At 36.4% G+C, this 25,993-nt stretch overlaps 1 protein-coding gene across 5 annotated transcripts in view; it reads left to right on the forward strand.

Annotated features, from left to right (window-relative positions):
* HERC2 (HECT and RLD domain containing E3 ubiquitin protein ligase 2) overlaps positions 1 to 25,993 on the forward strand; it is a 110,950-nt gene that overhangs the window by 59,395 nt on the left and 25,562 nt on the right. For 4 of the 5 annotated variants that reach the window (XM_021412211.1, XM_021412227.1, XM_021412219.1 and 1 more), the window contains exons 46-78: positions 19 to 286; positions 433 to 575; positions 1,908 to 2,006; positions 2,101 to 2,269; positions 2,383 to 2,508; positions 3,160 to 3,268; positions 3,407 to 3,546; positions 4,944 to 5,134; positions 5,974 to 6,079; positions 6,249 to 6,340; positions 6,901 to 7,076; positions 7,602 to 7,713; positions 9,404 to 9,485; positions 9,604 to 9,747; positions 10,272 to 10,362; positions 11,393 to 11,570; positions 11,992 to 12,073; positions 12,156 to 12,327; positions 14,090 to 14,234; positions 14,846 to 15,071; positions 16,058 to 16,229; positions 16,781 to 16,967; positions 17,737 to 17,877; positions 18,183 to 18,374; positions 19,749 to 19,902; positions 20,636 to 20,743; positions 21,840 to 21,971; positions 23,391 to 23,549; positions 23,641 to 23,759; positions 24,132 to 24,257; positions 25,165 to 25,320; positions 25,464 to 25,579; positions 25,698 to 25,896. In XM_021412211.1, coding sequence (XP_021267886.1) covers positions 19 to 286; positions 433 to 575; positions 1,908 to 2,006; positions 2,101 to 2,269; positions 2,383 to 2,508; positions 3,160 to 3,268; positions 3,407 to 3,546; positions 4,944 to 5,134; positions 5,974 to 6,079; positions 6,249 to 6,340; positions 6,901 to 7,076; positions 7,602 to 7,713; positions 9,404 to 9,485; positions 9,604 to 9,747; positions 10,272 to 10,362; positions 11,393 to 11,570; positions 11,992 to 12,073; positions 12,156 to 12,327; positions 14,090 to 14,234; positions 14,846 to 15,071; positions 16,058 to 16,229; positions 16,781 to 16,967; positions 17,737 to 17,877; positions 18,183 to 18,374; positions 19,749 to 19,902; positions 20,636 to 20,743; positions 21,840 to 21,971; positions 23,391 to 23,549; positions 23,641 to 23,759; positions 24,132 to 24,257; positions 25,165 to 25,320; positions 25,464 to 25,579; positions 25,698 to 25,896 — 4,812 coding nt within the window. The remainder of the gene's footprint in view (positions 1 to 18; positions 287 to 432; positions 576 to 1,907; positions 2,007 to 2,100; positions 2,270 to 2,382; positions 2,509 to 3,159; positions 3,269 to 3,406; positions 3,547 to 4,943; positions 5,135 to 5,973; positions 6,080 to 6,248; positions 6,341 to 6,900; positions 7,077 to 7,601; positions 7,714 to 9,403; positions 9,486 to 9,603; positions 9,748 to 10,271; positions 10,363 to 11,392; positions 11,571 to 11,991; positions 12,074 to 12,155; positions 12,328 to 14,089; positions 14,235 to 14,845; positions 15,072 to 16,057; positions 16,230 to 16,780; positions 16,968 to 17,736; positions 17,878 to 18,182; positions 18,375 to 19,748; positions 19,903 to 20,635; positions 20,744 to 21,839; positions 21,972 to 23,390; positions 23,550 to 23,640; positions 23,760 to 24,131; positions 24,258 to 25,164; positions 25,321 to 25,463; positions 25,580 to 25,697; positions 25,897 to 25,993) is intronic. The other variant, XM_021412244.1, reaches the window with a different exon arrangement.

Raw genomic sequence — 25,993 nt, forward strand, 5'->3', positions numbered from 1 at the left:
CTATTTGTTCTCATTTAGGCTGCTGCTTTGGCAGTATGCCAGTATCTGGCAGTAGAGTCTACTCATCCTTCAACTCCGGTGTTTGAAGACTGTAGCTCTAGTGAGGCTACGACACCCGTCACTGTACAGCATATCCGACCCACAAAAGTGAAAAAACGCAAACAGTCTCCAATTCCACCTCTCCCCATTGTAGTTCAACTTATGGAAATGGGATTTCCTAGGAAGAACATAGAATTTGCACTAAAATCTTTGTCTGGAACCTCTGGAAGTGCTTCTGGGTTACCAGGTATTTTATTTAGATGACATTATATAGAGAAGGAAATTTTGTAGATTAAAATGCTATGAAAAAGGGAGCAACTGTTACTTATTTGGATGCTATTCTAAGAATACCAGAGAATCCCTCAGTAAGAATGTGCTTGCTTTATGTATTAGGAGTGGAAGCTCTCGTTGGCTGGTTGTTGGATCACCCTGATGTTCAGATTACTGATCTCTCTGATGCTGATACTGTCTCTGACGAATATTCAGATGAAGAAATAACAGAGGAGGTGGAAGAGGCTGAAGCTGCTTGTCCTGTGGTAAGTATAATTTTCATAAAAGCTAAATCATGCTAACTGACTGCAAATTTTGTAATTCTTTTCTCTCATGAACTTGGTCAGAGTTCAGGAACATTGTGCTGCTCAAGGCTTTCAAGACCATGTCTTCTAGGAGATAGCATAAAATAATTCAAGAATAATCTGTAAATATTTATTTAAAGAGAAGCACGGAAGGGGGAGTAGAATGCAGATATTTCTTTCACTGTGGGTATCTATACAAATCCCTGATAGTTAAGTCTCAGTTTTGTGTAAACTGGTCACTGCTATAGAGTAATATTTGTACAGGACTCCTTTTGTTTATTTTTTTAATTTCGTTTGGCTGAAAAATTAAAACTTGTTAGTTCCAAAGTGTCACTAAGGAATGAATGAATGAATGGCAAAAAGATACCAGTAAAATAACGTACCTTTTCTTCATGAAAGCATTTTTCAGATATTGGCAGTAAAATGGTCTTCACGATGCCTGTTGAGCTTGCAATGGCTTTAATGTGAATTTACACTAATTTTCTGTTGAATTTCAGGAAGTGTTTTGATACAGATTTAACAGTAAAATGAAATTGATACAACATTTCTTTTTGAGTGTTATGCTGAGATTTCAAGCAGTTAGGGATTTTGCAGTTGAAGGAAATACATTTTACATTGAAGGAAATATTAAGTTCTGGTATCAATATTGCAGTAAGAAACTACGTGCTCAGTGCTGCCTTTAATAAAAAATAGTGAATGCTTAAAATACAACTCACTTTTCTAAAAATTCCTACCTCATCTGGAATCCAATAATTCTTAATTAAAAGAAAAATCTTGGATAATTTCTGATAACTACAGTTCTCATTTTTGATAGCTTATTTTCCTAAAGGAATACTTTAAATTCCATTCTATTATATAACAAAAAGAAAATAGTAATGTAGTTTATTTAAGTTGGAGAAGTCTGTTCATCCACTGTTCTTATTTTTCAGTGCAAACACACAGCCTCAGGAATGGAATATATGTATATATGGCTAAATAGATTACTCACAAATCCTCTTTGCACTCATTTTCTGTGAGAAACAGTTCTCATACAAGCAACTTGTAGATTTTTTCAGACATTCTGAAAACTTGCAGCTATGTTCCTTGGCAATTTGTTCTGGAAACTAAGCTTTGAAGTAGAGCATGAATGCTAGCCCTATAGTGGGCTGACTTGAAGATTTTTCATGTTCTGGCAGATCACTTGGATATTATACTGTTATTTTTTTTATTGGATTGTCTTCATTTTCTGCTATTTATTTGAACTGAAAACAAACAGATTTTGTGACTGTTACATGTTTATGTTGGATTTTTCAGTCAAGTGGTGCTGTTGTAACAGAGAGCCAGACATATAAGAAACGAGCTGATTTCTTAAGCAATGACGATTATGCTGTGTATGTGAGAGAGAATATTCAGGTAAGCATGGAGGTGAAAACTATGTGGAAAACTTGTACCTTCTTTTACAGACATCTCTGCTGAGCTATGGCATATTATTGTTCTTTTTCTGTAGGTGGGGATGATGGTTCGGTGCTGCAGAACCTATGAGGAAGTTTGTGAAGGAGATGTAGGCAAAGTTATTAAACTGGATCGAGATGGATTGCATGACCTCAATGTACAGTGTGACTGGCAACAAAAGGGTGGTACTTACTGGGTCAGATATATCCACGTTGAGCTTTTAGGTAAGTTCACTGCTAACTTCCTTTTATTAAAAAACTGACATGATATACAAAGGGAGATTAATTTTGGAGGGTGGAAAGAACACTTACCATGTATTTATTCTTGCACCTGCTAGGTTTCCCACCACAGAGTTCTGCCTCTCATATCAAGATAGGTGACAAAGTGCGAGTGAAAACCTCTGTTACTACACCCAAATACAAATGGGGATCAGTTACTCACCGAAGTGTGGGAGTTGTCAAAGGTAACATATGTGCAGAATGGGGCATGGGTAGTAAAATTAGAAACGACACAAACTTTCTGCAGCATTTAAGGAGAGAATGTTTTAGACATGCACTATCATGTGGGATATTGCTTGATGATGAGAGAAGAGAATGTACTTGATGTCAGTGACAAGTTCACAGACACATACTCTGTGAATGCCCCTTTTTGAGCACTTTTTGAGATCTTCAGGAATCTGCAGCTTCCTGCAAATCTGTAATTCTCATTTATATTTTGTCTGAATGAACCACAAGTGTAGTCACCCTCTAAGAAGTATATGTGACTTGAAGAATTTGTATGAAAGTGAGGTACACTAATGGCAATTAAACTAAAGATTTTAGTTTAAAATCTTAATTTTAAACTAAAAACTAGTTAAAATAAAAATTAAAGTAAGTAAGTCGTTAGTTTAATATATATATATATATAAATCTTTAGTTTAGATTTTTCTTGCCTCTTTTCTTTCTCTCTGCCTTTTCCCAGGGTGTCTGATTAGGTCAATATATAGCTCAACTGAAATAAAAGATTCCTTATGAAAGTGACTTTTTTGGGTCTGTTGTCTATGGCACTGGACACCTTCTGTTTGATTTCGTAGTGATTTGTAACACATAGTATTTTCTGTATGTTTTTGCAACAGCTTTTAGTGCCAATGGAAAAGATGTCATTGTAGACTTTCCTCAGCAATCTCACTGGACCGGCTTATTGTCAGAAATGGAACTGGTCCCCAGCATTCATCCTGGAGTCACGTGAGTGATGAATTAGTCTATATAGGTTATCCTTTGGCTTTACTGTCTTGATTCCATTATCTTGACTGATGGTACAGTTAACTTCTACAACGAAAACTGCTGAAAGTATATATACTACTTGTTCATTTGTGAAATCAGGTGTGACGGCTGTCAGATGTTTCCTATCAATGGGCCTAGATTCAAATGCAGAAACTGTGATGATTTCGACTTCTGTGAAACCTGTTTTAAAACCAGGAAACATAACACCAGACATACTTTTGGCAGAATAAATGAACCGGGTAAGTTTCAGAATCCAAGTGTTTCTTAGATATATTCAAAATGCAATGAATGTGTTTTAAAATACTATCTTTGAATTGCAGCATCATATCATAATGAAGTAATTCTCAACAAAACTTTTTTAACACGTCATAGTGCTGTTACAATTGCGTGTGCTGAACTACACCAAAATGTCAACCCTTAAGCATTTGTTGTAGTGCTAAATAAGTTTGAAAAAGTATGGCTACATGACAATAACTCTGTCAGTTTTTAGCTACATGAAGAGAAAAATGGTATGATCAGCCTTTTCAGTTTAAACATAAGTGAGTGAATCCTCAGGATGACAGAAACAACTCTGAAATACCTGAGATTCATTCTTAGACTTGGTAACAGTTTTGCCTAGCAGTGTGTTGTGGCTGTTGCCTCAGTTCCTCCATGATGTGGAGACCCCAGAGTGGTGTGACAAGAAAAGGAAACCTTTTTTGAAAGATTCATCAGAATTTTTTCTTTCCAAGACAAGAACAGACGCAACCATTCTAACTCCAGAATCTTTGGGTTTTGCATTATTATTAATACCTGGAACTAGATTTTATTTCTTTTCTCGACACCTATCTATAATTCACTCTAATACCTAGCACTTGCAAGGTTATGCTGGCCATTCTGATTAGTTTGGAAAATGAATAAAACTGATTACTTACTAGAAATCTTGAACACGCATTGCATTTGTGTGATAGCTTGTTTAAAGGGCAAGAAAGACATCTTATTAAGAAAACTGTTAATATGACTGTACAATTATTATACTGTGTATTTGTAATCCTGCTCATTGCACTGTGTAAAGGGTGGAGGAGTTGCAATGTTATTTTTGTCAGGCTTCCTAGAAGTGACAAACATCAGTGAAGGGACGTAGAAGTGCGTTTTTGCAGGGAAATAAAATATAGCTCGCTACCCTTCCTTATTCTTGAATAAGGTTCAGAATTTTTGAGTGATTAAAGATAGCTATGTCTATTCTTCTAGAAGGCAATTTCTGTTGAGAGTTGACTGTATGCATGACCATAAATTTTGATTTACATTTCAAAAGGAAAGAATGTTTTAGGAATTACTCTTTATGATTGTAATAATCACTGTTGGTAATTCCTAAAGATACTAATTTTTGATAATTTCATAAGTACTTTTTTTTTTAACTAAATCCTGCTTGGTTTACAAATCAGTCATAAGAATAAAAAAATATGACACCACAGATGACAAGCATGAAAATGTGTAGTCAGATGAAGTGCTTGCAACTCATTTTAAATTGAATCAATTTCAAGCTCTGCTGACGTGCTTACGTGTTCTACTTATCTGAAGTCTTTGATTTCTTCTATTTCCTTTCACATTGCTTATGCGTTTAATAAAAGCAGTTTTCTTCCATTTAACAATGCAGGTCAGTCCCCAGTGTTTTGTGGGCGTGCTGGAAAACAGCTGAAGAGACGGCATAGTAGCCAGAGGGGAATGTTACTGGATGATTGGTCAAGAATAGTGAAGAATCTGAATGTCTCTTCCTCTGTGAACCAGGCTTCACGTCTTATTGATGGCAGTGAGCAGTGCTGGCAGTCTTCTGGCTCACAAGGAAAGGTAATCTGAAGTTGGAATGTGTTTATTCTGACATGCTTTCTTTTCAAGGGGATAGGTACTTACCTTACTTTTCTGATGTGTTTGTTACCTCATGTAAGATAGTAAGTAGTAAAAACAGACAGCTGAAGTACAACTCTGTGTTTCTTCATAGTAAACGTGTCTATTTCTTAAACTGTGCATCATCATTATAAGTATTTCTTGGAAATTGTAAGGAAAATTTGGGATTTTTTGAAACACGGGGTAATTATTTTATTCTGTGATTGGTCGGCGATTACAACAGCCTATTCAGTGTAGTAGCTGATGACAATTCTTAGCAATCATTGATTATGTTTTACCCAAGTGAGCTTGTTGTTATTAGTAAGTAAAACTGTTTCTGATTACTTCTCACTTGCCCTCCTTTATTAATCTGTTCTTATTGGCCCACAGCACTGCTTTGTGTCCAGTGTAGGCACTGGGATTTGCATCTAGACTTCTCTCCGGAGTACTTTGATGCTCTCTTGGTGCCTATGCTGAAAATATCCCCAAGTATCCTTCCTTCAGGTTGTGGGTGCACACTAATCAGTCAAAGATTTACATTGTGTCTCATTTTTTGACCACGGAGGGCAATGTGCTTTCTCAGTCCTCTCAGTGGTGTTGCTCTTAAACGAAGTCAATTACTTGCTGCTAATGTTTCTCTTGTATTGAGGGTTAGACTGGCCAGACTCCACCCTTGTAGATGTTCTTTATACTACCCAAGAATGTTTTTCACACTTTATTAAAATACAGCTTACATGTACTCTTATTAATCATCAAATGGTCCTAAGAACACTATCTGAAAATGAAATTCTTTCTTTCCCTAGCACTGGATTCGCTTGGAGATTTTTCCAGATGTTCTTGTTCACAGACTAAAGATGGTAGTGGATCCTGCAGACAGCAGTTACATGCCCTCTTTAGTTGTAGTTTCAGGTATGCAAATGTACTCCGAGAAGCTTGAAAAATACTTCTTTTTTTTTTTAATGTCCAGCAGTACGTATTTATCTGTTTTTGATTAATGTAGTTGTCTGTTTAATATGTGTAGTGTCTATTCATGATACAAACTCTATATTTTACTGTCTTTCAATGCTTTATTTTCTAGGGGGCAATTCCTTAAATAACCTTATAGAGCTAAAGACAATCAACATAAATCCTACAGACACCACAGTGCCTCTTCTCAGTGATTGTACAGAAGTAAGTGAAGTTTGCGTAAGGGGAATTATTCTTGTATGCAATTGAAAAGTATTTTCTTGCAAGAGGCGCATCAAAACCACTGGTGTGATTGTTAAAGCATGGTATTTTGTTTTTCCTCTATTCTAGAAGCTTTTCTGGCAGTTTTAAAGTTAATTATCCTGATGAGTTCTACTGTAATCACAGTGCAACTCTGTAATAGCTTCAGCAGTCAATATATTTTTGTTTCTGATGTAATTCACTATATTTTTGAGTCAAGGTGGCATCTCAGTAAACTTAAATCTGGGGTTCATTTTAGAGGGTGATAAAGCTTGTAGTTCTGGATGTTTTCAGTAACAAGAAGGAATGTGTACTGAATTTTCAGGAGATTTAAAGTGAAATCATTGGTAAATTTCTAAGGCCATGTGTTTATCTTAGAGTATACAGTGCTGAAAAGCCAAATGTTTGAACTTGCAGATTTATTTTGTTATGGTGACAAAGTCAAGCAAAAGTTTGAGATCTTTCCTGTTTGTTGTGAACAAGTAGAGATCCCCAAAGATGTCAATCTAGTTTTTTCTTCTTAGTATCACAGGTATATTGAGATTGCAATCAAGCAGTGCAGAAGCTCTGGAATTGATTGCAAAATACATGGCCTCAGCATCCTGGGACGTATACGTGCGGAGGATGAGGATTTGGCAGCGGTCCCTTTCCTTGCTTCTGATAATGAGGAGGAGGAGGATGACAAAGCTAATACTGGAAGGTAGGTAACTACAGGTGGAAAAAAATTAATAAAGAGACTTAGTTTTTATATATTCCATTCAGAAGATTAATCATGAGAAGTACAGCTTAATTAGGTTGAATGAAAAGAGAAATATGTTTGGTAGAACTGTAGGTAGGTCATTTGTTGATAAATTCTTTAAAATTATCAGACTAGTAAGTTGGTAGCATTTTGCAGAGGGTTTTTTTTGCTTCCCAAAATTGAAAATGTAGCTGAAAATTTAATATGTTCATACTTGGTATGTAGCACACACATATATATACACATGTATATACGCGTGTGTGTATGTATGTATACACCACTGTTCAGGAGAATAGAGATTCTATTCCTTGTTTTGTTTACTTTTGTTTTAAAATCTTATTTTTCATAGATACCACTCAATTGTAATCATTTAGGTTGGATATTGAAACCATTCAAAAATGTAAAATAAGTAGATGAAATAAAAACATGGTTATGGTTATAGCATATAGGTTGCTAAACTGACTTTTTCTCCCTAAATATACTCAGCCTTGTTAGAAAGAAGGCAGCTGGGCTGGAATCAGCAGCTACAATAAGAACCAAAGTTTTTGTCTGGGGACTGAATGACAAAGATCAACTGGGAGGACTGAAAGGTTCCAAGGTATGTTTGTGGTTTTAATATTTTTATAAGGCAGTATGAGCTGTCTAGCAATATGTGGTGGCTGTTGCCTCAGTTCCTCCTCTGTATAAGACAGAAGCAGCTAAAAATAAAATGTACAAGCCTCACACAAATTTAATTGAAATTTAATCAGAATTTTAAAGTTTATTTTATGGCTTTTTGATGTTAAGACATCTACTAGGTGGAAAATCCAGGGCAAATTTATGTTTTGGTTATTTCCCTGAAATGTAGAGGGTTTTTTTTAGCAGCCATGTAATCATTTATTTTAGATGATAGCAGACTAATTCTTTCAAAAATCTGTATCGCTCTCTGTATTTTGGGTTTTTTTGAGTTTTTTGCATGTGTAAAATGTAGATAGCAGTGAACTTTTCTGTCTATTACCTGTAAATGGAGGCAGTTCAGTAATCAGAAAAATAATTTTAATTCAGATCTTTTCATTAGCATAACTTGATTGCATTTTAGTGCAATTTGAGAGGAATTTCAGGTCAGTATGCAACTGCTTATACATAATTTTTGATATGATGCAAGATGCAAGAGATGCTAAAAGCATTAATTTATGCTGTAAATAATGTGGATTGTTGTGTCACTTTGGAAAAGGAGAGGAAGGAGGAAGAGGGAAAAAAAGGTTAAGCTACTGTATTCTTCATCTTGTACTGGTGCGTAAAATGAGGGCTTAAGTTCTGAAGTGCTCCAAACATACTGAAGGCAGAGTTTGACTTTCTTTGACTGAAGTGTTTGTCTCCTTGTAGAAAAGGGAGAACTCTAAGACAGCTAAATGGGAGATGTGAGGGAAGAAAAAAATAAAATACATGAATAAATATGAACTAAATCTGTGAAGATTAAACTTCTATAGGTGGAAAAATCATGCTAATATGAACTTACACATTTTATCTATGAGGTCTTAGCAAGTATTAGTATTATAAATTGCATAAATTGATCAGGATAGTAATTTCAGTGCTAGTTTACAAATGTCCTACAAACTTTTTTCTTCATATACTGCAGTGAAATAGTCTGTTGTAAACATCTTAGCTGCTTAAAAATAACTGAATATTTACCTCTCTTATAAAAGGGAATAAGCCAGGTTTTAGTATGTGTTCATTTAAAGCACGTGAAGGGTGTACTGGTGTATTCTTTATTAATATATAACAATATATATACATACATATCAAGTCAGCTTGATCAAAGACTACTTTGTTGTAATGAAGAAAATAGGTTGCGTGTGGTTTTTTTTTCCCTTTCTAATCTAAATTGCTAAAGCATTTTGCTACTGAGAAACCTACTTGTGTTTCTGTGTTTCCTGTATGCTGTTTTGAAGCGTGCTGGTTATCACTTTCAGTTAGGTTCATTTTGCTGTTAAACTTTTCTTCAGAACTAAGTTGTTTTTTCTCAAGACAAAAACTATACTAAAAATAAAATCATTGTTTTTATCCCATTTCATTTTCTCTCGGGGTTTGTATTTGTCATGGTTTCTGTATTGCATGCCTTTTCTTGGTTCTTGTCTTTTGTGTGATGTATATTAATGGATATGTGCGAAGTGTTCAAATACTATGAGGAGTTTTCATATATAATAAGTGAAATAACTGTCAGAGCTTTATCACTTCAGGAATGCTCTTTTTTGTAGTATAAAATTGCAAAATGTATTGTAATGATTTCTGTTTCCCACCTACTCTAGATAAAGGTTCCTTCATTTTCTGAAACCCTGTCTGCCTTGAATGTTGTACAAGTAGCTGGAGGATCCAAAAGCCTTTTTGCAGGTAATACAAGTTGAAAGTACGTACTATAATTTAAGGGTAGAAATAAATTTCCAGTTGTAAAACATCGATGGTATTATGAACTGGTTGTTTTTGTTTTTTTTTTCTTTCCCATTTTTAGTGACTGTAGAGGGTAAGGTATATGCCTGTGGAGAAGCCACAAATGGAAGGTTGGGTTTAGGAATATCCAGTGGAACAGTGCCTATTCCCCGCCAGATAACAGCTCTCAGTAACTACGTTGTAAAGAAGGTGGCTGTTCATTCAGGTACTGACTGTTGCTATTCTTACATACATAACCAGAACATTAAGCCTAAAAATAGAAATTGTTTTGTAGTTTATTTAGTGCTGTAAAACACCAGAATATTTGATTTTTTTTTTTTTAATTCCTTTTTCAGTAAGTACGGGTTGTTAAATTCTATGTAAGACGCTAAATTGTATGAATTTAGACTGTACCTAGTTCCTTACCTGCTGGAAAACTTACTGTAGTCTGATCCAAAGGAAGTATTTTTAAATATTGCTAAATGGTGGGTTTGAAATTTTGTTTGCTGATTTCCTTGCAGCATTGAAAATAGCAAATTAAGTTGTTATTTCTATTTTTAATGTGCTGGGAAGCCTACAGTCAAAAATGTTTAAATTAAAACACACTGAAGCTCCTAAGAACGTAGCTAACCTGTGGGTGGAAAGACTCATGCATCTACATCAAAAATACAAAGCAGCGTCAAATTCCTGAAACTTTTGCTTGACCTTTGCTGCCTGCTTGAGCACTTAAATTTGTATTTGTACTTTCAGGTGGCCGGCATGCTATGGCACTAACTGTAGATGGAAAGATATTTTCGTGGGGTGAAGGAGATGATGGTAAACTTGGTCACTTCAGTCGAATGTAAGGATGCCAGTTTTATCTGTATTTCAGCAAGAAGGAACATTTGTGGGTAGCTGTGCTATGACATGCAATACCACTGTTGACAGTGGCAGAATTTTTAACAGAAATAAAACATCTTTGTTCTGAAAAGATTTTTTTCAGCTGTGTTTATCAATAGTGCAGCATTAATAGCAGTTTCAAAAGAAGTCCTTATTAGTATTTTTGAATGTTACTGATGAAATAATATACTTCTGGAGTTTGAGATTCTGTTACTGCTATGAGGTGAAGTTTAGTGAGCTACCTTGACATGTAAAACTGTACTGATTTTACTTTCCTGAGCACTAGCAGCTCCTACTGCTGCTCTGCAAGTTTTTTTGTTCTTTGACTTGAATTCACAAATTTGACAGCTAGAAATAAATTTATTATTTCAGTCTTCCACATGACAGTGGTGAGGAAGAATTTGTCAGGATTTTTCTTTGAATATGATGTAGAACAAAGTTTTGGGAGGAAAAGAATAGACTTAGCCCATGGGGAAATCTTTGTTTATCATTCTGGTATATTCCAAAAAGCTGTTAAGAATACATAGAAAACTCCGGTGTTTTTAGATGTGACAACAAATAAATATACCTAGTTGTATGTTTCTCAAAGTTATGAAAAGGAAAGTCAGTTTAGAGCAGCATTATTATTTTATTGTTCAAATGTCTTGTGTTTTCTGTAATGTATTAAAAGAAAAATTTGGAATTCCTGCATGGGAGAATTTCGTGGCATTTCGCAGAAGCTGTACATATGTGTATAAAACATTAATAGTGACATTAATAGTGACTCTTATACAATCAGTATTAGAAAAAAAAGACGTTAAAAGACATACATTTCAGTGGTATAAATTCAAAACTAATAGTGCTAATAAGAAATTAGCATTGGAATCACCAGTTGCATTTTATCTTCAGGTTACTGTAATTTTACATAACAAATTTTTGAATTGTAGAACTTAATGTACCGTGCAACTCTTCAAAAATAATGCAATGATATATTGTTTTTTCACTCTCTTTAGGAATTGTGATAAACCCAGGTTGATTGAAGCACTGAAAACCAAACGTATCCGTGATATTGCTTGTGGCAGCTCCCACAGTGCTGCCATTACCTCTAGTGGTGAGCTGTATACATGGGGTCTTGGAGAATATGGAAGGTTAGGACATGGAGATAACACTACACAACTGAAGCCGAAGATGGTAAAACAAATGTTTCTCATCTCTGATGAAATGTGAATATGTTTATTTAGTAAATTGTAACATAAAGTTAAAGCAAAGCCAAAACCATGAATGTGGTATAAATATATTGTTTTTAAGTGATGTGATGAGCCTTTGGTATACCTACCTCTGATGTGCTGCATATTTCAGCAGGGCCAAAAAGATGCAGTCTCTCTTGCTTTTTTTGGAATATGATTCAGAGCAGCTAGTGCTGTTTTGAGCATACATGTCATGCATCTGTTTTGACACATAACTGTCACTGAGTGGTATTGGATCTTGAGTATGTAGGACTTGATAAACCTGGGCATAAATAACAAGATCAAGTGCAACAGCTTGAAAACGTTTGTAAAGTTTTTAAAAGATAATGAATGTATTTGAAACATCTTTTTTTTCTCTTTTGTAGGTTAAAGTGCTCCTTGGCCACAGAGTAGTTCAGGTTGCTTGTGGAAGCAGAGATGCTCAGACTCTTGCTTTGACAGATGAAGGTAGGACTATCTTGTTCCAGAAACTTTCTGGCACGTGGGAATACTGTGATCATTGTTTGACCTACAGTTTGGTGTTTGTTAGGTTTGGTGTTTTCTTGGGGTGATGGTGATTTTGGAAAACTGGGCCGAGGAGGAAGTGAAGGATGCAACATTCCTCAGAACATTGAAAGACTAAACGGCCAAGGCGTTTGTCAGATTGAGTGTGGTGCACAGTTCTCGTTGGCATTGACCAAGTCAGGAGTGGTATGGACGTGGTATGTGAAATTTGCCAGAAAATATTAATAAAACAGTTGAAAAGTATGTGTTGTATTTACTGTTATTTGATCACCTTAACCCCATTTGTACTTTATCTGTGTGCTGTCTTTGTCTTTTAGATAGGAAACTCTTTGAGATAAGCTGTAATCCGTTCAATTACTCACCATGTCTTGTAGCATACTGAGTTGTGTTGTACTCTTCTAGAATGCCTGAGTTTCACTGAACGTTTTCTCTTTTGGGAACAATGAAGTATGCAAAAGAATGTCAAATTAAGACTTGGGAGCAGGGAGGGGAAAAAAGAGAACATGAGAATTGTAGCCTGCAGTTAAAACAGAGATAGATATTTAGAAAGTAACAAGAATATGGGCTAATAAGAGTAAGCAAGTGTTCAGAATGGATGGATAGGACTACCTTGAAAACACAGGACACTGCGGAGTTCACTGCTGCTTGGAAAGCCACTGAGCTGTCAACAGTGACCCTTTTTATTTTTCTTCTCTTTGTTTGTTTCTGCTTTTGTTTTGAATGCAAGCTTCACTTTCTAAGTTTATAAATCTTTCTGTAAAATTTGTCAATTTCTGTAATACAAATCAATTTCAGATCTCTACAGCTCAAGGTCTTTACCCCACCTTTGGGTATAAATTGACCTGTTTCACATATATAAAACCTAGGGATATGTAAAATGTTTATTTTTGTTGTTATTTGTCAGCAATTGATAATATGGAGAAATCCACAAAACTTCTGTTTTTAAAAGTTACTTCTTTTATTAAAAGGGAGAAAAGCTTTTAGTGGAGTTCTCATTTATTGCTGGCCTCTAGAAACTATGTTCATCTCTCTTCTTGCGGTGATGAAAGAAGTAAGAGGAAGGGGAATTCGGCAGTCTTCAAGAATGTTTTGCAAAATTCTTGCATAATTTCATGACATTAAAAGATTTCAAGGAGATTTTTTGGTCTGTTTCAGCTGTGCATGTGTGTACTTCAGAAAGGCTGAGATGCTGCTTAAGTTTTATCTTCATGAATTTGTACTGATTTGAGGGAATAATTGTAATTTCTGTGTTACATCTTTAGGTAGGCAGTACTACTGTATGTCACATTCACCTCCAGCATGACCTATCTTTTCTTTAGAAATTGGTGGTGGTGAGCTGCAGAAATAAGTGAATGGTTACTAAAAACACAGTGAAAGAAATACCAGTCTTTTTCCTCTTCGTTAACATATTTAGAGGTGTTTTAAGGTGCCTACATTAGTTTTTCTCTATGGTATATTTTTAATGTGGTTTGTTTTCTTCATGACAATTTTAGAAGACCAGATTATGGAGGCTTGAGAACCTATACTGAGGCTTGCAGCAGTATGAAGAATCTCAATTCTCTCTACGTAGTAGTTCTCATTTGTTTTCCAAGTGAGTGGACTTGGTAAAGGATCTGGTATCTTTAGGTTTATCCTTAATAGTATAAGTTGGTCCAAAAAGAATAATAAATCAATTTTGTAGATATTTATAATTGCAGTGTATCTGCAACAGGTGAAATTCCGTATAACTGCAGCTGCACTATGTACAAAAAGTCATAAGTGATGCCTGTCGTAGACGGAGGTGAAATGTAGTGGGGTCAAAGAATTGTAGTTATCCTTTGTTATTCAGTTTTGAAGACTTTGTTGTTTTAATCCCACTGATAAATGAGGATTTTTTTATTCTGCAATCTGCATTGACAAAGGAATGTATGAACACTATAATTGTCCTGAATTTTGCTTTTATTTTTGTGTCTGTTTTAGGGGTAAGGGAGATTACTTCAGGCTGGGCCATGGCACTGATGTACATGTACGAAAGCCTCAAGTAGTAGAGGGTCTGAGGGGCAAAAAGATCGTGCACGTGGCAGTGGGTGCCCTCCACTGTCTAGCAGTTACTGACACTGGACAGGTATGTTATGTATCACCCTCCTTTCCCCTTTTTCCTCCATCCACAAAGAAACAAACTGTTGAAGAAGACTGTAATAGCATCAGTGGTGATTAAGTGGAATAATTTTTTTTACAATAATTAAAATATATTAGACCTCATATTATTACTGGACTTTAAATGTTGCCTTTGTAGCTTTTGTAGTATTTTCCTAGTTTGTGGATTATCTGCATGATCTGTTCTCTGCTTCTCACTCCTAAAACACAGTAGTAGTCATAATGTTTGGTTAGCTTCTTCTGCTGTGATCCAGCACTATAATTGTTGTGGTGTTGATTCAGATATCTGCTGTAATTACTGCAAAATTGATTCTTTTAATTTAGCTGTTCACTGTGAACACTGTGTAATTGATCAGCTGATGATTTATAAATCTGCAGTGATTTATGAATCACCCTAATAAAGGGTTACTTTTTTTTAATTTATGACAATGCCTGCATTATTTAAAAAAAAAAAAAAAAGCAATAGGTTCTCTAAAGTATCCTGGATTATTAATACTAAGATTTTTATGTAGGAGTTGTAAGGAAAACAAATGAGGCAATCAGTGAGGTGAAGTAATGAATTAAAATGTCTTCTGGCAGGTTTATGCTTGGGGTGACAATGACCATGGGCAACAAGGGAATGGAACTACTACAGTCAATAGAAAGCCCACCCTTGTACAGGGCTTGGAAGGCCAGAAAATCACCCGGGTTGCTTGTGGATCTTCCCACAGTGTAGCATGGACTACAGTGGATGTAGCTACACCATCTGTTCATGAACCAGTACTTTTCCAGACGGCGAGGGACCCTTTAGGTGCTTCTTATCTTGGTTGGTAGACATCACCGTATGGTTTTTTTGTGCCAGATTAGAGTTAGGTATGTGTGTGGTTTGACAGCTGATAGAAGAGTGTGAAAAGAACACTGTCTAAAGAAAACTAAAAGACAGTAAAGAAGTGAAAACATTAAAGACCAAAAAACATCCAACATAAGGAACACCCCCATCCAAGAAAATAAGACTTCTTCCTGAAAATGGAGATCACAAGGGGCTTGTTCAAAAGTAGAGTGCAACATACTTTATCAAACACCTCAAAGCCTTTGAATTTAATATGGGATAGAGTTTTACGGACATAGTGGTGGATGGATGCTACTGTAATATTGGCCTTGTTACGTGTTGTCGCTTACTATAGTTCTTACACTACTGCTATCTTTTTGTTTCTGAAGTAAGTGACTAAGAATTACTGAGAAAAGACAGAAAAGTTTTATATTAAACATAAAAGGTCCAAACGTTTTGCTGGTTGCTTTCTTTGAAAACTGTGTATTTAAAGAAGTGTAAGAACTATACACATAGAATACTTGTTTAGTATTTTTAGGATACCTAATTAATATTAATGTTGTTCGAGAAATTTCTGTTTAAGTAAACTTGTTTTAAATGCCAATTGCTGGAATATTTATATCTGTGTTATCCTATTCTTCATGAATAAGTAAAAAGGTGGAACACTATTTTATGAAGGCATTTTCTGAAAAGCCTCGGTATTGATTCCAGTATTGTAACTGTAGGAACTGCAGTTTAAAAATCTCCTGTAGACTTAGATTTACAGTCACTTTATTGTGTAGATGACAGAGCACTGGCACGGCATTCCCAGAGAGGCACCTCTGAAAGGTGCCTGAACGTGGGCCTGGGCACTCCGTTCAGGGGGGCCCTGCTGGAACAGGGGTTGAAGCAGATGAACCCAAAGGTGCCTTCCAACCTCAACCACTTTATGATTCTGATCTTAAATGACCTACCTGCCTTCTCTTTTTTCCCCCATACTTCAGGTGTTCCTTCAGATGCGGATTCTTCTGCTGCCAGTAACAAGATCAGCGGCGCAAATAGTTCGAAGCCGAATCGCCCTTCCCTTGCTAAGATTCTCCTGTCGCTTGATGGGAACGTTGCCAAACAGCAGGCGTTATCTCATATTCTGATGGCATTACAAATCATGTATGCCAGGTGGGTGTGCAAGGATTCCTTTGTTTTAAAGAGCAAAATAGGTCATAGTTTACCATCTTTCACTGTCTCTTGAGTCAGCTGTAAGTGGTTTTACAAGTTTGGACTTTTCAGGATAGGGCCAAGCTTCTTCTAAATTTTCTTTCGATGTTCATATTAGGTTTCTTTAGAATGAGAAGCTTTCAGCACCTGGGGAAAAGTGTTTATTCGGGAATGCTCAAGTAAGCTGCGTCATACGGGTATAAATACATCATGATAGGTGTAGTGGAAGAAGCAGCAGGGAACAGGGTTGAAAGAATAATAAAACTTTACCATTCCCTCCTCTTGATAGAGAGGATTCGTGCTAAAATTTATCAAGAGGAGAACTTACGTAAAATAGTATGACCTGAAGACTCGGTATATAAGCGTTTAACTTGAAGAATGGAACTACTTTGTCAGTTCCAGAACTTGGAAACCTTTGCTTATTTTATTAAGACAAGCTGATCCCATTCTTTTTTGTAGTTCAACGAAGGAGTATAATTAAGCTTATATGAATCTGTCCTAAATGATTTTAGGGATGCAGTTGTTGGAGCGCTGATGCCTGCAAGTATGATTGCACCAGTGGAATGTCCCTCTTCATCGCCAGCCCCCCCATCAGATGCTACTTCTACAGGAAGCCCTGCAAGTGGAGATGAATGCATGCTTGTAGGGGATATAGAAGAGAGGCTGAGCCCAAACCCGTGGCAGGACAGGAGAGGGGAGGTAGTGTCAAATGAATTTTTTCAACATTGTTTAACAGTAAAGATGAAAAATACTGTTCAATATTTAGTTTGGTAGTATAGTAGCAGAGGTAAAACAGTTGTTTTCATGCTCTAATTTGTAGAGTGGGTGCTATGTGTATGTCGGATTTGGAAAAACTACAATTTTTGGTGAAATCAACTTTGAACTTTCAACATGCAGTCTGTCATTAAAATGCAATTTTGATTTATAGTAGCATTTTAAAGTTGGTTTTAAAATGTTTATTATTTGATCAGATATGACAGTAATTTTACAAGAATGATTGAAAAAAATCTGGATTAAGAGACTGTTCAACAATTATTTAATGAAATATCATTGTAAACTTATATTAACTAATGTAGATAGAAGAGCCTAAATGGATTTCCACTCTTGATTCTGAACTGCTAGTAGAACCATAAAAAAGACAGAAGTACTCCTGAAAATCTTTTCCTTCCCAGACTGCTAATTGGACATGTATTGTTTGGGGTTGTCTTTTGCATTGCGGACTCTTCTGCAGACTCTGATGTTTTATTGTGTGTGTTTTGTAGTATGTGGGGGATGTGGCTGGCTTATCATATTAGGAACATAAAATAGAAGCTAGGAAAACAGGGAGTGAATCTGTTGTATTTGAATTTGTGCCTGTGTATGAATTGCTGCTGTCTTTTAACACAAACTCTTCTAAAAAATATTTACTCTCCTAAAGGATTTATAGTCTCTCATTGCAGCCTCTGTTACTTTTGTTCATTTTGGCTAGGTTGTTTCTTCAGAAGATGCTGTGACGCCATCTGCTGTAACTCCATCAGCTGCTGCTGCCTCTTCCCGTCCTTTCATTCCAGTCACAGATGATCCTGGAGCTGCCAGCATCATTGCAGAAACCATGACAAAAACCAAAGAAGTAATGTTGTCAATGCCTTCCTCAAAACTCAAGTTGTTATAATGCTTTTATTGAACAATTATACTGTTTTGGTTTGTCTAAGGTTACCCTATAAATGATTGCATTTTTAAAGTATATTCAATTACTGTTACTTTTTTTTTTCCTAAATCTTAAGAAACAGGTTTAATAGTAGCTGAATTCTGAGGCCATGTAGTCCCAGAATTGCAAATTGTGTCTTAAACTGCGTTCAGACTTCTTCAGACAAGTTAACACGTTTGTATTCTTTCATCCTCACTGTCTAAATCCTTCTGCAATTTGTTTTGTAGGATGTAGAAAGCCAAAGTAAAGTGTCTGGACCAGAACCTCAGTACTTGGATGAGTTTACTAGTCTATTAGTCCCAGATGATACGCGAGTCATGGTTGACCTGCTAAAGCTTGCTGTGTCCAACCGAGCAGGTGAAAAGGGAAGAGATGTTCTCTCAGCTGTTCTGTCTGGTATGGGCACAGCTTACCCACAGGTCAGGTTTTGTTATCTTGCATTTTAACTATGTCCTTTTTATTTTTAGCTTACTAGAATATTTTCTTCTATCTGAAATATAGTGTGATATACTGAGAAGCTTAGTAATCATGAACATTAGAGTCGAACTTAATGCATGTGAACCTTAATGACTGTAACGGAAATACTACATGAATATATGTATTTGAAATAAATGTAAAAATGTCTGATACTTAAATCATAATATGCATATATAATTTGATATATAAATCATATATGATTTATCATGCTGGCAAAGCATGAAGCTGAGTTAACCAAGATAAGAAGTTGAGAAATATTTGCAGAGTGTCCATGGGTGTGAGTTTTCCTGGGAAAACTAACGAACAGTGTGAATGAATGTTATAATACTGGCTACCAAAAGCTGTACAACGTAATATGACAATCATAACTGTTGTATACAATATCTGCTTTTGGGAATGAACTGAATGTTGTTTAATGTTTCTTTAATATTTTTCTAATGAGTAATGATGCATTTGCTTAAGATGCTCAGATGACATATTTCATTTATGGCTCTGCACTGCTTAAAGTCTGCTTTGAAACATCGGAAGTGATCGTGCAAAGCTCTTGTTTGTATTTCTTTTTTCACTAATCAAAAAGATAAATAATGACTTTGCGAAGAATTCTGAGATTTTTTTAAAAATTAATGATACAAACGACAAGACAGCTGTACTTTAAAAAAAAGAAATCTTAGGGTATTATCTGTTCTACTAAACCATGGTTGTGTGAGACCACTCTACCAGATGCTATTAGTAAAAGAGTAACAAAGTGGTATTTCAGAAACTATTAAATATATTTCAAATCTTTAAATTCCTTATAATGATCATATATATCAGTGATATTCCATTCTGGATTTGAAATGTAGTCGTATCCCTCCCACTGTAATTAAATACACGCATTTACATATCCATTTTTTTAATTGTTCAGGTATTAATTAAAAAATTAAATTAAAAAATTAATTAAAAATTATATTAAAATCTTTTTTCCCCACTCAGAGTCAGAATTTTTGTTTGAGACTGCTCTTCAAAAATGAGTATAATTGGAGTTTTCTCTCTAAACAATACATTTTAATATTGCATAGTGATCACATATTTACATTTTTCACTAATCTGTGGCTTATGCGTTACAATTTAGTTTTTCTGCAAGGGAAAACATTAGTTGTTTTGACATTTGCTTAATTTTTTTCAAATTCTGAATGAATGTGATAGTTTATGAATCAGAATACACGTTGTTTTTCTTCTAATTCTAGAAGAGTGATAGTTGGCTTAGAGTTCTTGGACTAACCATACATGGTTTTCATTAGCTTTATTTTTAGGTGTGTCTGTTTTTCTTGAATTAGGTTGCTGACATGCTGTTGGAACTCTGTGTTACTGAGTTAGAAGATGTGGCAACTGACTCACAAAGTGGCCGCCTCTCTTCGCAACCAGTTGTGGTAGAAAGCAGCCATCCATACACTGATGATACATCATCTAGTGGCACAGTTAAAATACCAGGTATAGGATTCCTAGAGTTATGTTGCTAAAACTCAGGTACTTGCAAGCCTGCACATGTAAAATCTTTTCTTAGCTTACAGAAATGTGTATTGAACTTTTAAGGTCATACTGTGTGTTCTGTTGCTACAATAAGATGTTTCTTAGAACTCTTGTATACTGCATGAACATGTCAGTCATGTGAAATATACATTTACCCAAGTTTGGGTCCTGTGACTGAATTCTGTACACTGCTTTTCTGCAGCTGCATATTACTGCTGTTTTCTGTTCATTTACAAAGCTGAGAATGACCGCAGTCATTTTCAGGGTCAGTAATTGAACACTCGTCACACAGCCTTAATCATTAGGAAATACTTTTTTCCTTCTGTGCTGTATTTTCATCTAATGCTTCCTCCAGTACTGGTACTTAGCTGCCTGTTGCCTTTACCTTTCGATATTTGTCTTAACTGTAAATAGACATTTTTTGCTATGGCAACTTCAGTTGGGAATGTTCTGAATGTAGTCTTCTGTATGCTAGCCCCGATTCACATGAGCTGCCTGTGATGCAGGTCTTTCAAAGGGAAGGAGTTAGAAACAGTGTCATTAAACCAAAGCAAGTTCACATTTTTATTTTTATTAATGGGCACTATGGCTTCCAAACAATTGCATTTGAGTTCATGTGGATTTCTAAAATACTGCGTTTGCTTGTGGGATTGATTGCTCTGTAGAAGTGTGTAAATTCTTTGTTGCTGTTTAGGTGCTGAGGGACTGAGAGTAGAATTTGATCGCCAGTGTTCTACAGAGCGGCGTCATGATCCACTCACCATCATGGATGGTGTCAACAGAATTGTTTCCGTCCGATCAGGTGCTTTTCAAAAGTGTCTTGTGTGATTTACTGTTAAACATTGAATTAAATGTACCACCATCTGTGACACAGTCCTTGTGAGCAATATGCCATTAAAAAGCAGGAAAACGTATAAACTGATATTCTATTTTAAATCAAAAAAGAATGATCTATACACAGCCATACAAGACTGAACTTGAATCTTTGAATATATAGACTCTCAGACATATATGTGATATTTTTCCTAAGAGCAGTTAGAATATAAAAAATTAGTTTCTAGCATTCACAGCCCATGTATGATTTTCTGCATAATCAAAGTATATTTGAACAAATTGAAAAGCAATTGGAAGAGGATACTTCTTTCGCTACCCTTAGAGCTTTTCAAGTAATAGTTGCGGAAATTTGAGCTTTTTTTTTTACAGTCAAGACAAATGCTCTTCTTCTGTTGAATGCCCAAAATAGAATCTAGACTCTGTCTCTGTTTTCTGCTCTGTTCTGTGTACCTGACTCTACGTGAAATCTCCACATCTTTTATCCCACTATCTATGATTTCCTTTTTAAGCGCTGATGCTTTTCAGTAGATGGTAGAGGAATGTTTTAATTCTCATCAAATCTTACATTAACCTTTCCCATACATGACTCTTCCACATGAGGTCTAAGTAGTACTACCTATACTTAACATTTTTCAGCACTTGTGATGTGAGCTTTTACTGTTAACCACTTTTTCCCCAGCCTGTTTCAAACGCACATCTTCATGTGTTTCATTACTGAGCTGTTTCTAAAGCTTAATGTTTTAATACATTTTTGTAATATGAAAACGTAATTTGAAAACAGGACAGTGGGTTGTAGTAAGAGCTCATAATTGTCTTTTGAAAGTGGTATTAAAAGCACTGAGGACATAGAATAGAAGTGGTAATTGAACTGTTTAAGACTTAGTTTTGGTTATATAACATGTTTATCGGTATGTGCATATGCTCTATATACACTTTTCTTCTGGAATATATTTATGTGATGTTTGTAATAATAAAATAACCCTAGAGAGAAGTTATTATTGCTGAGTAGGTTGCAGTGGGTTGGTCAGCACACATGAACATGTTCATATTACTTACTGTAACAGGTCGTGAGTGGTCAGATTGGTCTAGTGAGTTGCGAATTCCAGGGGATGAACTAAAGTGGAAGTTCATCAGTGATGGCTCTGTAAATGGATGGGGATGGCGATTCACCGTTTATCCGATCATGCCAGCTGCAGGTAAGGTATAGATCTCATGTATGGATGAGTGAGAGTATATTTACCAATGTGATACATGCTAAAGCTTAATTTTCTTTTTTATTCATGCTAAGAAAATGTTTTCTTTCATACATAGGAAACATTTTCAACAAAGGCCTGAGAGGTGCACTTCTACATAGGGGAGAGAAAAATGTTTTGTAGTTGCTCTAGTTTGTCTCTCTATTTGTGAAGGGAAGTTTCTTCAGAGAAACAATTCAAGTGATCTGTATACATTTTTTCCCTAATGAATCCATGGAATTAGGTGAATTATGTGGTGACTGGTGTGACTCAAGGGGGTGGCTTAAAGCAAGAGTCAGAGGAAGTTCAGATTGGGTATTAGCGAACAATTCATCACTGAGAGGAGAGTGGCCAGGCACTGGAACAGGCTTCTCAGGGAAGTGGTCATGACCCTAAATCTTTTGGTGTTCAAGAAGCGTTTGGGTGATACTCTTAGATGCATCAGTACCCCCAGTCCTGGGGGTATTAGTCGATGCTCGGCTGAGCATGAGCCAGCAGTGTGCCCAAGTGGCCAAGAAGGCCAATGGCATCCTGGCTTGTATCAGAAATAGTGTTAACAGTAGGAGCAGGGAAGTCATTCTCCCTCTGTACTCAGCCCTAGTGAGGCCCCACCTCGAGTACTGTGTCCAGTTTTGGGCCCCTCACTGCAAAAAAGACTTTGAGGCCCTGGAGCATGTTCAGAGGAGGGTGACAAAGCTGGTGAGGGGTCTGGAGCACAGGCCTTATGAGGAGCAGCTGAGGGAGCTGGGATTGTTCAGTCTGGAGAAGAGGAGGCTCAGGGGGGACCTTATCGCTCTCTATAATTACCTGAAGGGAGGCTGTAGTGAGCTGGGGGTCAGCCTCTTCTCTCTTTTAACTAGTGACAGGACGAGGGGGAATGGGCTTCAAGTGGCGCCAGGGGAGATTTAGGCTGGACATTAGGAAATACTACTTTTCTGAAAGAGTGGTCAGGCGCTGGAATGCGCTGCCCAGGGAGTTGGTGGTGTCACCATCCCTGGAGGTGTTCAAGAAACGTTGAGAGACATGGTTTAGTGGGGTTATTAGTGGTAGGTGGATGGTTGGACTAGGTGATCTTGCAGGTCTTTTCCAACCTAGCTAATTCTATGATTCTATGATCATTTAACTCTTAGGTTGCCCTGTGTGGAGTTGGGAGTTGGCCTCAGTGATCCTTGTGGATCCATTATAACCCAAGATATTACATGTCATGAAAATGCCTCTTTCTTCCAGTCCCTTCAAAGGGAGGTGGAATGGACCAACTCAGATGTAGACTGGCACTGTAGACTGCTGTGTTTGTTTATCAGATCTTGCTCTTACTTATGTTCTTATTTTAATCCAAGGGCAAATCTTCAAATCTTCTCCACCTTTCCTTTTTATTTCTTACAGGCCCCAAAGATCTTCTCTCAGATCGTTGCATTCTTTCATGTCCCTCAATGGATTTGGTTACGTGTTTGTTGGATTTTCGCTTAAATTTTGCTTCCAACAGGAGTATAGTTCCTCGCTTGGCAGCTTCTCTTGCAGCTTGTGCTCAACTGAGTGCCCTAGGTAGGTGTAAGTACTGAATTTAAATCTACTTTTTTGAAGTTAAAATTATTGTTTTAGGGTAATTCTGGGTTTTCTGTGCTTGTTTCTTTAGCTGCTGGCCATAGAATGTGGGCTTTGCAGAGACTACGGAAACTGCTCACAACAGAGTTTGGCCAGTCTATTAACATCAATCGGATTCTTGGAGATAATGATGGAGAAGCACGAACTTTGGTAAGAGGGCACGGAAGGTCTTCTCTAACATTTTTCTCGTAGAGATGTTTGTTAAGCATTAAAAATGTTGGTCCTTATTTACAAGGTTTTTATTGTTAGCCACAAAATAGGAAATGTGCCAAATGAATGCCCTACTTGCACATCTCTGCAAGTCCCTGTAAAGGGTTTTCATTTTAGAAAAAATAAAGCTAATTCCAGTTTTGTGTCCGTGTAATTTTGGAATTGTCAAAAATGATAGAAATACTTTTGTATTAGGAAATGACACTTCGCATAGCAAACTGTGGTTTGGGAGGCTATTAATGTTTTGTCAGGACCATCTAAATAACTTCCCGTAACACACAGTCTAATTTTCAACTTCTGTGATTTCTCTAGAGTTTTACAGGGAGTGCTTTAGCTGCTTTGGTTAAAGGTCTCCCAGAAGCATTGCAGCGACAGTTTGACTATGAAGACCCTATTGTGAGAGGTGGCAAACAACTACTTCACAGCCCTTTCTTTAAGGTAATGGGATAAAATAAGTAAGATAGAGAAACTTCATTTAAGGGCTGCTTTTAATGGATTTTGAACAATTAGTCTGAAGTCACTAAGATTATTTTGAGTAACGATAAAATCAGAATACTACTTTGAAAATGAGAAACAAATATGGAAATACAGAATCAGGAATACCTAGCTAGGCTGAGGTAGGTAGTTCAGAACAATATCTTGGAAGTGTAGTACACTACAGCTTAAGTATGACAGTTGATTTCTGAATTGTCCTAACAGGAATATTGTATATTTTTGTCCTTTTAAATATTCTGAAGGTGTTACTTACCTCCAGTAGGAACAAATAAGAATATCTTAAAAGGAAAGCTATTCAGTTTTGTGCTGTGTACTTCAAAGTACAGAGAAATGAGCTGAACAAGTCTAGAGAAGAGCAACAAGAATAAAAAGGCTGAAAAAAGCTTCCCCTGTAGTAAACGTAAGAGGATTTGTCTGTCTTAGAGAAGTTCTTAAAATGTAGAAAAGGTTTTTCAGGGTAGAAGTTATCCATTGTTTACTGTCTTTGCCAGTAACATGCTGAATTAATTGATTTAGTTGGAGGAAGGATACTTAGTTTAGAAATAGAAGGTAAAATGTTCAGCATGTGGTTTTTGATACAGAAAATATAATTTGTCACAGGTGAACTGTGAAAATTCCTGTATTAGAGGAATTTAGATATATAACTGTGTGAGCTCAGCTGCAGACACTTGATGCTGCCCTGTCAGTGAGTGTAGTGAAGGTGGATAGTTCTTAATATCCCTTGCGCTTCACATTTTCTGAGACTGTTGATGTCCTACTGGTCTGTGAGCTGTTCTACTACATCAAATGCATGTTACTTCTTATTACACTCTTTTTTTGCAGCTCTAAAATCTGTTTGTTTTGTCTGCAGGTTCTTGTGGCTCTTGCTTGTGATCTAGAGCTGGACACTCTCCCTTGCTGTGCAGAGACACACAAATGGGCCTGGTTCAGAAGATACTGTATGGCATCCAGGGTTGCTGTGGCCCTAGATAAAAGGACACCATTACCTCGCCTTTTCCTCGATGAGGTATTGCTGGAATATTTTAAACAGCTCATGGAACATGCAGAAGGGTTGCATTTAAAAGGATATGCTGAGATTTCAATTCTTTTATGCCAGCTGTGATCAGAGGATATTTGGAAGAACTTTGTTTAATGCAAAATATTTTACAGGTTGCAAAGAAAATTCGAGAATTAATGGCAGATAATGAAAATATGGATGTTCTTCATGAATGCCATGATGTCTTTAAGAGAGAACAGGATGAACAGCTTGTCCAGTGGATGAATAGGTTACTTCTTTCAGCTGTTATTTGTTTTGTCTCGTGATGCTTTGTTGTTGAACAAATGAACTCTTTCTGTGACTTTCTTTAAGCTCATTTATAATTCTTTATTTTGAATTTTACACAGACGACCTGATGACTGGACACTTTCAGCTGGAGGCAGTGGAACTATTTATGGTTGGGGTCATAATCACAGAGGACAACTTGGTGGGATTGAAGGGGCAAAAGTCAAAGTCCCAACTCCATGTGAAGCTCTTGCTACTCTTAGACCAGTGCAATTAATTGGTGGTGAACAGACTCTGTTTGCAGTGACTGCTGATGGAAAGGTAAGCATACAATAAATGTTTGTTAGACTCCTTTTAAAAATGTCATCTTGTCTGTCAGAAAGGATTTGTCTAAATCAAAAGTAGTGTGCGTATCACC

This window comes from Numida meleagris, chromosome 1 (assembly GCF_002078875.1).
Source record: "Numida meleagris isolate 19003 breed g44 Domestic line chromosome 1, NumMel1.0, whole genome shotgun sequence".
Classification (NCBI taxonomy): Eukaryota; Metazoa; Chordata; class Aves; order Galliformes; family Numididae; genus Numida; species Numida meleagris.